Below are 12,139 nucleotides of genomic sequence, written 5' to 3'. Positions count from 1 at the left end.
ACTTGCTCTCTCTCACCCAACTCATAATTAATTTGTATGCACAAGCACAAAAGCGTGCCGCGTTGAGTGCACAAATACACATCAATAATGTGTAAATGTGTGCCCACGTGTATGCAAGTGTTTGTGTGCGGAAAAGAGAGCAGCGACGACGCAATCGGCATCACGCGATCAATTTTGTACACTCTAGGCTCGGCTCGCCTCGAGAGTCGACTTTGCCTAGACCTCACTTACACAAAGTTCAAGAGTTGACGATCGTGCGCTCTCGCTTGCTCTCTCATAGCGCTTATCAGCGCTGCTTGAGGTGTTGCTTTCGTCACAGCTTTGGAAGCTTCAATTAAAAGCTCAAAAGGGTTGACAAGCGCATACACATTAAAGTTAAAACTATCATACATACGAGTATATGCCGCATTAGCTTAATTCAATTGATAGCTACACGAATTTTTTATTACGTCTCCAAAAATGTATTTGGGCAACTTAATTAAAATGATGTAAGCCTTGTTTTTTTGTGTTATAACCGGCTGCAACTGGCGGCGGCAAGTGGTGACAACAATGCCAAACAAGATGAAGCAATTATTTAAGTGTGTTCTGTTTGGTTCGCTGCGGTTTTTTCTCTTGTTTGCTTTTGTTGCTATTGTTCTCCAATTGATTGCCTTCCGGCATTTGTATATTTCGTGTGCTTGCTCTCTCCCCAAAAACTCTCGCTCTCTCACTCTCTTTCTGCATCGATCATTTTGTAATTACTTTTCAATATATTTTTCCACTGTCAACAACCGCAATTTGACATTGAATCGAAGCGCTTCCCACTATCTGCTGTGGGCCTGTCCACTTTTTGCCTGTCCACTGCCCACTTGCGTCAAGTGCTTCCAGAAAACCTCTTTTTCGCCTGCGACGCAAAAGCCTACGCCCCATTCGCAAGCTATTTCACCAGAGGGACGAGCCCCCAAAATTTTATTTTTTGCTGTTTGTCATCGTTGACTTTGAATTCCAAATCTAAACTTTTTTGTTGTGACTGTTAATATATAACCATTATATTTCTTTGCTGCCACTTGAGGTCTAAAAATGAAATAACGTTTATCACGCGAAGGCGAATGAAGTTTTATCTGAAATTTGTAGGCACACGGGGTGCGGGGGGCATGCCGCACGGGGCTTACACGAAATTTGCACGGCTGCTTCACGTGCTACTCGCGTACATTGGCCAGCCGCACAGTGCATGCTCACCACAGAGTCGGCCGATTGGGTTCCGTTCGTCGCTTAGCGTCGCGTCGTTGTCGTATCTTATCAATGGGTCGCTCGAACGACGTCGTCAACGGCGCCCGGAGCAGCAGCAGCGATGATGATGATGACGAGGGCAAGAAAGAAGCACTCGAACTTCATGCTGCCATCCAGCTTCAAGTCACGGGCGCAACGTATGCCAACCCAGAGATCGATCGATTGATCGATCGAACGAGTCTCTCGCTATAGTATGGTCAGATTTACCTATTATATGAATATGATGTGTGCGTTTAGCTTATCAATATATGGGGGAATCGAATGGGAATCGCTTCTAATTAGCACGTCAGACACACCCACAAAACGCGTTCGCTTATCGCAATCGCCGTCGTCTTGTCTTGCCCTGGATAATGATAAGGCCTTCAAATGGTAGGGGGCCAAGGGAAGAAGCTTAAGGTTTTTTCGTCTTCTCTTCTACACATTTTGGGGAATGTGGGACAGTAAAACAGAAGGCTGCAAATAGTTGTCGCTTATCGTTCAGGCTAAAAAAACGTTGAAAATTTTCCAATCGCTGAAACACGACAACAACAACAACAACAACGACGACACACAGCTGCTCAGCAGACTCATTACCAGACATTTTGTAGATCTCTTAATTAATTATGACTAACACGCCATATTATCAGCAATAATTATTGCACATTTATCATACAAATATCGTACGAAATTTATTATTACGAAATACGCGCGATATTGTTTTCGGTCTGTGTAACAAACGAGTGCAAAAAATAAATCAAAATAAGAAGGAAAAGAAAAGAAAAAGATAAGGAGAAAATTACGTAGTATATGGTTATCATTATCGTTTCGCGTTTTGTGCATCACTTTTTGCAGTAATCTTGAGAACAAACATGAGATTTATTCACTTGCACAACAAACGGCGGCAAGTGAGCAAAAGGAACACCAACAACCAGAAACACAGGAGCAACAATTACCTGAAACTAACAACAACGACATTGCAACTAAAACAACAACTGAGCAACAAGTTGTCGATGAAACAACAGCAACAACAGTTGTAGATAAACCCAAAGTGATTGAGACTGCTAACGAAACAACTGCAACAACAGCAACAATAATAATTGAACCAGTAGCAACCACCCAATCAAGTCCAGCAACAACATCAACTGCAACTGCAACTGCTGCAACAAACCCACCAGCAACACCAGCATCAAACACCACAACAACCTCAATTCTAAACAACAAACAAACAGAAACTGAATTGTTTATCAAACGCGAAAACATTTCTCCCGGACCGCGAACAATTACCGCTCAATTACTTAGCAACACTTGCAACAGCAACACCAACGTCAACAGCAACTTGGTGCGTCCCAAATCGGTAACAGCTTCGCTCATACGCCCAACACCAACCACAGTAACTGCAGCAGCAACAACAACAACATCAGTAGCAGCAACACCAACATCTGCAGCAGCAACCGTTGCTGGTTACGTGAGCAACAATAAGCAACGAAATCAAACGTTAAACGTCGCCGCCGCTGCTGCTGCCGTCGCATCACAGGCTTTACCGCCCACAACAACAGCAACAGCTGCAATTCTATCCTCTAGCAAACAGCAGCAACAACAGCAGCAACAGCAACAACAAGATATGAATATAAATATGAAAGAATTCGTATTGTTTGCTGACGATGGCCGAGGCTCAACAAGTAAGTACAACAACTTGTAATCGATTAACAACATTGATAACCTCCCAAAAACAAAAATAGAAGAAAAAAAACAGATCACTTACGTGTAGTGCAGTGTAGTTAGTGCCAGCTGCACAGTTCGATTTGATAAGAGTGCTGAGTGCATGAACAGCAAAATGAAACAGGTTCGTTCTATGATTAGGCACCCTACCAATAGGTCAGTGATTATGCCGGGCCATAAAGATAGAATAGATTCACTGTTGCAATTCAGCTAAATTAGGTGTATATAAATAAGCAGGATGTGTTAATATATGCACAATAATAGAGCAGGCATTGATTTACCCTTTTGATTGATTGCTGCTTTAATTGATTACTTTTGAAAGTAATTATGAAATCATTTGTCCCGGTTAAGTTCTTGAAAGTTCTATTCCTCATGCTGAAATTATAGCAGATTACAGAATTATATTGTTTAATAATAATAACCACAAAAAATTGAAATAAATATATCAATAGGGTTCTACTATATTTGACCACTATTTTAATCATTTCTTTATAAAGTGAGCAACTTCCTTTCAAATGCGCTTAAAACTTGCTTTTAGGTCCCGTTTGCTTTCTGAAACTTGGCTTAAGTTCAAATCTTTGCTATTTGAAGCTTGGCTGGAGTTAAAATCTTCACTAAATATATCAACTAAATATACCACCAGAATTAAAGGAAAAAGGAAAAGGAAATTTTGAAGTACTTTTAAGCCAAGCTTGCTTTCTGAAACTTGGTTCAAATCCTTGCTAGTTGAAGCATGATAGAAGTTCAATACTTTGCTATTAGTAGTTCATGTATTTGCTAAATATAAATTGTCTAAAATGTGCAAATTCAATATGACTATATCGCTTAGTAACAATTAGTTTTCAAATCAAATATCAAATATAGCCAATACTCTGAAAGTGTATACAAGCTTCGTCATGTTTACTTAACTCTACCCGTTGTCAGCACTGCAAATTGAATTATTTATCGCTTACAGATAAATGCAAAGCTCAACGATTATGTTATCGATAATCGCACAAACGAGGCTAGGCTAGAGTCGAAACTACTTTTTGCTGTGTAATTTGCATAGGCATGCAAGTGTATGCATAGGTGTGTGCGTGTGTGTTTGCATATGCAAGCAGTCAACCATGTTGTTGTTGCTTTATAATGCAAAAATAGCGAGCAACAACAACAACAACAGCAGCAGCAACCACATTAGAGGAGCGTATGACGTGCGCTGAAAGTATTTGATGTGATTTGACGCATTCTCGCATTGTCGGGCAGGCATCACAATTTAATTGGTCAAGCTGTCGTTTAGTCAATCAGTCAATTTGCGAATTACTCGATTTGTCAGTCAGTCAGTCGGTCATTCAGTCAGTTGTTTTGCTTATCAACGTTTCGTTTCGCTGGCCGCAATTTGCGCAAATCAAACGATTTATTTGTAAAGACAACAACAATTTTTGCTGTAAACAAAGTGCAGGCCAAACGTTCGCCGCCTTCTATATACAAAAGTAATAACTATACTATATAGTAAATATATATACATATATAATGCATTAGCATTTTGCCGGTTGGGCATTTTGTTTTCCTCCTGCTTGTGTCATAATTACATGGCTTTGCACATTTATTACGCATACGCCGCATAGCCACAAAAGCCGCAACACTTTTTTTTTGTGTTGTTGTTGTTTGTTAACTAATAACGTCAGATTCAGCATCAGCTCGAGCATCTTCTGTTTCGGTTTCAGTTCAGTTCTATGCATATTTCAGTTGAGCCAATTAATATGTTAAGTGATGTGCTTGTCGTCGTCGTCGTCGTCGTCCAGTGGCCAGTCACAAAGTTGGCGCGTGTGCCAAGGTTCTGGCCGGCCATGGATCATGCGCTGCCTGCCGCGACATGTGTCAGCTCCACACACACACACACACAAACACACACCTCCCACGCATTGTTCTTTCCCCTTCCCAAAAATATGAGCTACCTATTTCACCCCTCAGCAAAACATTTTCATTCTTTTGCGTTTCGTTTCCATTCTTTTTTTTTTTTTTTTGGGAACTGGCGCGTGTATTTTTAAAGTCTGCTGCAGTTTGCTTGGAGACTCGACAATTGGTTTGCTTTGCTTTTCCTCTTTTTTTTCCTCTGTATGTTGACATTTTGTGCTGGCTGCAGACGCCGCCGCCAGAAGCTACTTCAGTTTTTCCCCATTCTAGTCTTTTATTTTTATTGTCACTGCTTTTGTTTTTTTTCCTGCTGTTTAGCGAGAAGTGTCTATATTTATTTTCGTTTTAGTGGCACGTAAATAAACAGGGAAACACTTATTATATTTATTTTCGTTGTTGTAGATAATCGAATCACACGAATCGCTGTGAGAGAGCGAGGAATGCCAGTTATACGAAGCATTTGATTTTGTCTTTCGATGCGCTGATTCGATGACTAAATAAATACATATAGAGTAGCGTATTATGCAACACTTTAGTAGCTTGTAGTTTTCCTAAGTGCTTGTAAAACTTCCACTCATTACAAAGAGTTAATCAGTTAGTTGTAACCATAAAAAAAATTGAATGTGTGTTTCAATTTTCAAGGTAAACAGATAACAGCAACAAAACAAGTGATCAATATTTACCGGATTCATAATTATTATACAAGTGTATTTTGTAATAATCTATGCTCAAATATTTGGTGTGAATGCGAGATAATGGACGGAGAATACGAATAGAAAAAACAGCTGAAATGACCAGCTCATCACGCTAAAAACACGCTCCACGAGCGTCCCTCGATAATCGAATTAAATGCTGATAGAGAACCCCGAAAAAAAAACACACAAGAAAAAACATCCCAGCTTCAAGTGGTCTTCTTAATCTTAACCCTAGACAATGTTTTTTGTTTTCCTCCTCCCAACAACTACGTCATGGCAAATGCTTATGATGATGATCATGCACATATGATGATGTTCACATTATGATTGATATGATTTAAATTGAAACTGTGTCGAGTGTGTGTGTGGCGAGTTTTTTTATTGAGTGTTGTGCTCTTTGAGTCGCCAAGTCACGCGTCTCCTCGGTAGGTTAAGTTCTCAGTTCTAGTAAAACTTTCGAAAATGTATTTCAAGTGCATCGAATGTGGCTCAAGTGCAGCTGCAGCAGCCGCAGTCGCAGTCTTGAGGCTTGAGGCACGTCACGAGATGTGTGCGACAGTCACTTTTTGTGTATTCCGTTTTTTTTTTTCACAAGTTACGAGAATGTTTTCAACTCGGCTAATTACCTTGTAAACTGCCCACAGCCCATTCTACGCTCTCGAAATTAGTTGCTCAAAAAAAAAAAAATGTGTGCAACGAGGTCTCTGGCCTTGCACTTTACACTTGCAACAATAACAAGTAAAAAAAAGAAAGATATAATAGACAGAAAAAGCAGCTGACTATTTTTGTAGGCCTCGTTAGCAGGAAGAAGCCGTTGCGTTTTCATTATCAGTTTGTTTTTATACTCTTCTTTCTTTTTTTTATTATTATTATTTTCCGTCTTTTTTTTTCTTTCGCTTCGAGTCGAGTAGCACTTGTGTGCCATAATTATAAGTCGCCCTGGGGGGTCAGGTGAGCAACGGGGAGCTGTAACTTTTTGCAAGTGTGTGAAGCTCTCTGCGTGTGTGTGTTTGCATTGTTAATTAATTTGTTTGTGCCGCAACTGTGGCTGTGAGTGTAAGTGAGATGGCCTCTATTACGAGCACCTGCCATAATATTCACTTGCTCATTCACACACACACACACAGTGTGTAAAGTGCATTGCGGATCGCTTGAAATCGCATCGCGCAAAGCCCTCGGCTTTTGTTTTTATGCCCCTGCAGTGGGTCATATAACTTTGTCAGCTAACAAGTCTCATATCACACAAGAGTTTGTGTCCCAAATTTACAGAGTAGAGAGAAAGAGTAATTAAAGTGAACAGAATGACAACCACATTTCAGTTGTAGTTCAAGGGCTCATGTTCAACTTTATGGCCCCGAAAAGTTGTTGAAATTTTAACAACTTTATGAACTGAATTTTGTATTATTTGCGGACTTTCTATAAGGAAATTGCTAGATAGATATTTATTGGCTATTAATAAATGATTTTTTATAATTTGTGGTATAATTTCTACAACGAAATTAAGCACAAATTTAAAGTGGAATTTAAATAAAAAAAATACCACAAAAATGAAGTTGAAATTTCTACAAATTTTCATTAAAATATAACTTGCATTTTTGAAAAAGTTTTAAAGTAGAAACTATAGATTAAATTCTTCACACTTAGTATTAAAAAATACTACTTAGTAATAAAAATACTTTAAAGATACCGATCAGGGATATTAAGGAGCAAATTCTAATTAGTATTTTGCATATTTTCTATAAAATATAACTTGCATTCCGTAACAACATTTCTGACTGATCAAAATGTTCACACTCACTTCAGAAAATACTACCAACTAATAAAAATACTATAAAGTACTACAATACAAGTTTTAAGGGATATTTCAGAACAAAATTATATCAAAATTATTGATATTAATGTTCAAATTTCCTATAAAATCTAACTTGAATTTCTCAACAAATTTTCAAGGACTAATTGAGCACAAAATTAAAGTAAAAATTATTGATACCATTTGAGACACTCCCCCTAAAAAAACCTTGCATACCTCTTGAAAATTTTGCAAGTCACAATCCACAATCTAAACTCTTAAAAAAGATACTTCAAAAGTCGTTGTGTTGAAATAGGGAATTTCTGTTTGCTGGCTGAATAGTTTTGTCAACTTTTTATGGCCTGTTGACAACTGCAAATAGTAGAATAAAAAGGGGCTCAGATATAGATATATGTGTTAGAAATAAGGAAAACTGCTTACTATGAAGAGGAGGTGCTTATAATAATAATAATAATAATAATAATGATTGAAGGCGAAATGCAATTGTTGTGTGTGCAGAGAACTTGAACGGGGATTGATAAGATACAGATACAGAGATAAAGTTGCAAAAAATAGATATAGTATGGCATTAGAAGTGCATCAACAAACTGTGTTAACATTCTGTTAAGATTAGGCCAAAATGTGTGTTGGGGGTAACTTGGCTTGTTAACTCAGGGCTATAAACAAGTCACATAGCAAAACATCATAAATAATGGAAGCCTCTATTATACAAGGTATTCTCTACTCTATTATTGTAACTAATATACTATATTAGTATATATAGTATACTATATATGTGAGATGTGTGTACTATAATGTAATCAAGAGTCGTGCCTGTTTATACCGGTTTTTATTGGCGCTCCCTACTCACTATATATATATTCTATATATACTATAAAGTTGCAGATGTAAATAATGTATTATGATTGTTGGGAACGTCGTGACGCGCATCCAAATCTGATGCCGAGATCGGGGCCTTGACTCTGCTCCCAGAGGTTACACTCCTGGTTGTGTCGGGTTGTGTTACACCTTGATAGTTGCATTTTTTTTTTTGTATGGTTCGTACGTCAGGTTTCGAGTTCTTTATCAGCTGCTGATGCTGGCACAAAAAACTTTTCCGATGCTGATTAATGGAAAAAATAAAAGTAGTCAAAAGGCCATTAAAATCATGGCTTGATTTCTAACAACATTCAACCAAGCAACCACGCAATTGTAGCATATAAATCAACTAATTCACCCTCCAAAAAAAAAAAAGGGAAAGAGATGGAAGAAACTTCAATTAGTCTCAATTGAAAGCTGTCAATTGAAGAAAATGAAATTTCGTGTGTGTTGTGGCGTTGTTGTTGTTGAGGCGCCACTGCGTGTGGAGCATGTGCCCAGGGTCTGATGTCTGTCTGTCTGTCCGTCCGTCTCTTCACTCGACTTGCGGCATTAATTAACAACGAGTTTTTAGGCGACGTTTGCACTTAGCACACAAAAACTTTTTGACACCTTCCGCAACTGCACCGCACAAAAAACAAAAAAAACATGTCAATTATAAGCTCATTCATAACTTTTCTTCTTTTGTTTCTTGTTTTCTAGTGCTGAAAGAGGAACCAGATGATCTGTCACATCATTTGGGCAGCGGACCCTGTATACAATCCGATGTGATGACGGCGTTCAGCGAGATGTTGGGCCTGATTGGCGATCCCTTTTTGTCCGATGAGATCTCACTGGATGCGACCACCTGCTCGACAACGGCGAGTGGCCAACACTATAACAGCAGCAACAATAGCAGCTACAACAGCAACAGCAATTGCCACAGCAGCAACAACAACAACAACACAAGCAGCAATAGCAGCCACAATAACAGCAGTAACAACAGCAATAGCAATAGTAGTAGAAAAAGTCACGGCGGCAGCAACACCAACAACAACAACAGTCATCAGCAGCAACAGCAGCAACAACTGCATCAACATCATCACGATAACAGCAACAGCAGCAGCAACATCGATCCGCTCTTCAACTATCGCGATGCATCAAATGACACCAGTTGCTCGCAGCATCTGCACTCGCCCAGTGTACAAGCAAAGGTAAATAAATGAACTACTCGTAATTGTGAATCCGAATTAACATCTTTATTCTTCACTTTATAGAGTCCCGAGATCAGCAGCCTGCCTTCGCTGTGCAGCCCCAATTCGCTAAGTTTGGATGAGGATTATTCGTATGAGGAATTCGGCAAGCGTGCTCCTTACATCCCCCTCGACGACGATGTGCCCATTGTGCTCGAACGTGATCTGATGTGGTCCTCATCGGCAGCCATGGCCAAGGATGTCGAGGCCATGCAACAGCAGCAGTTGCCGCAGTTCAAGCAGCAACAGCAGCAGCCCATCAGCAGCTATCATCAACCACTGCAACATCAGCAGCAACACCAACAGCAGCAACAACAACAACAGCAGCAGCAGCAATACTTTTCCAATTCGCTGTGCTCGTCGCCCGCCTCGACAGTCTCCTCACTGTCGCCATCGCCGGTGCAACAGCATCAACATCAGCAGCAACAGCAGCAGGAGCAAGCGAACGCTGTCTTCAACAATGCCAGCGAATTGGCCGCTTTGATTTGTGGCACCGGCCCTGGCACGCTCTCCATTCTTACCACACATCAGCAGCAACAACAACATCAGCAGCAGGAGCAGCAGCAAGAGCAACAGTTGCAGCAGCAACAACAGCAGCAGCAACAATTGCTACAACAGCTGCAGCAACAGCAACAGGAGATTAACGAGCAGCAGCAGCAGTTGCAACAGCAACAATTGCAGTCGGATCAGCTGACTTTGAGCATCGAGTGCAAGCGAGAGAAATACGATGCGGCCAGCTTTTGTCCTTGTTCCATTGACGATGCATTTGAGACGGACTACAGCAAGGATTGTAAGTATTAGAGTGCCAAAGAAAGCAAAGTGTTGAAGTGAAGAAGAAAAAGAGTGAAAATTATGAAAACATGCAGTGAAGAAAGAGTTTGAAATGTGGAGAAAGAATTTAATATGTAGTGAAAGAAGATGTATTGTAAAATCTAGTAAACGAAAATCCTTTTTATAGTGTAGTAAAAGTGTTTAAAATGTACGTGAAGAAGATACATTTTGAAGTGCAAAGAATGAAGATATATTTTGAAATGTAGTGGAAGAAGATATATTTTGAAAAGTAGTGGAAAATTATGAATTTATAAATTGAAATTAGTTGAAAGATGAAGCTAGAAATGAATTTTTAGTTGTAAAGTGAATAATCACCGAAAATGCAACAATGAAACATTTTGAATGTTGTATAAATAGATACATTTGTGAATTTGGATTAGTTAAAAGATTCAGCACATCTTTAGCTATGTTTTCTAGTGAAAGTTATGAAATAATGAAGCAAAGATACAGCTAAAGATACATTTATGAATTTAAATTAGTTTGCAGTTATAAATACAAACATAACTTTTACTAAAGTTAGTAAACAACAAAAATATGAAATGTATTAAATAGTATGAAATGTATTTAAATTAGTTGAAATATCCCATCTTTAGCTATGTTTAAAAAAGTAAATAAGCAGCGAAGGCAATGAAATAATGCAGCAAATATACATTTATGAATTTAAATTAGATCAGAGATGCACCTAAAAATACAAAACACATCTTCATCTATGTACATTCTTGTAGTTGCAGCCGCATTAAGAGCTAAAGCAAGACAAGCAGTCATATTTCGACTAAAGACAGCAATAGATACATCACATAAATACAGCAGACAGATCGCTAGAAATATTCATAAATTATGGATGGATTGCCACGAGGTATCGATAATAGATTTAGCCAAAGCTCTTTGCTCTGCTCTGTGTTGTTCTCCTCTCTCATGACGACAGACAGACAGCTTGTCCCGGCTAATTATGAAGCTCCGTAGCAGAGGAGGTATTTTCCACACACACATTTTCCACTGTGTGGTGACACAAAGTTTTTCCATTCTTTCATTTTTTTTGTTGTTACGTTTACTGCATTTGGAGAGGCCTAAATTTTGTGTTAGATATGCGGGACTATAAATAGCAGTGGAAAATGCTTGCGTTTAAGTTTAGATGTGTGTGTGTTGTATGTAAAAATAGATGAAAAATATTATAGAAGAAAATTTCCACAATTATTTGGCACTTTGCGAGAGAGAAAGTTGACAACTTGAAGGAGACGAGAAGAGTGGGGAGTTAATTGATGCGGGTCGCCGATGTCTCTCGGCGCCAACAATGCCAACTATTTATTACGAATTGTTGCCACAATTACCAATAGCAATGGCTTGTTGTTGCTCTTTTAGTTAATTATGTGTAATTTTCACACATCCTGCGCGTGTGTCACGCGGCTGCTTACCTTTGACACATGTCACACCGAGCTGTGGCAAAGAGCGGCAACTTTGATTGATGCCCCCTAAGTTGGAGTCGCACTGTCTGTCCGTCTGTCCGTCCGTCTGTCTGTCATTCGTTTTGTTTTTTGTTTAGACTTTGCTTTTGTTGTTTGGCAAAGCGACAGCTGAACGTAAAGTACACTTTTCTCACTTTTTTATGCCTATCTATCTATCCACACACACATCTGTTGAAGCTATATATCTATATCTCGGAATATTTGGCAACGAGCAAAAAAAAAAATATGTATCTCTATATATGCTTCGCCAGCGAGCCAAATATTATTGTTTTAAATTAGCATCAATGTCATGGGCAAAGGAATTAATTGCTCGTCTGTTCAGCAGCAACACGCACAATACATCAATAAATTAAAATGTGTGAGCTTCTATCTTCTAGCTGTGGCAAGTGG

The 12,139-nt window shown here is 39.0% G+C and overlaps 1 protein-coding gene across 2 annotated transcripts in view; it reads left to right on the top strand.

The window, feature by feature from the left end:
- Positions 1-12,139, top strand: part of LOC117575302 (protein similar) — a 90,833-nt gene that overhangs the window by 67,350 nt on the left and 11,344 nt on the right. For both annotated transcript variants that reach the window (XM_034259454.2, XM_034259453.2), the window contains exons 8-10: positions 2,101-2,927; positions 8,926-9,416; positions 9,480-10,245. In XM_034259454.2, the coding sequence (XP_034115345.1) occupies positions 2,101-2,927; positions 8,926-9,416; positions 9,480-10,245 (2,084 nt within the window). The remainder of the gene's footprint in view (positions 1-2,100; positions 2,928-8,925; positions 9,417-9,479; positions 10,246-12,139) is intronic.

Source organism: Drosophila albomicans, chromosome 2R, assembly GCF_009650485.2.
Source record: "Drosophila albomicans strain 15112-1751.03 chromosome 2R, ASM965048v2, whole genome shotgun sequence".
NCBI lineage: Eukaryota > Metazoa > Arthropoda > Insecta > Diptera > Drosophilidae > Drosophila > Drosophila albomicans.
The sequence above is the reverse complement of the archived record's forward strand: the minus strand, read 5'-3'. Positions and strand labels throughout refer to the sequence as shown.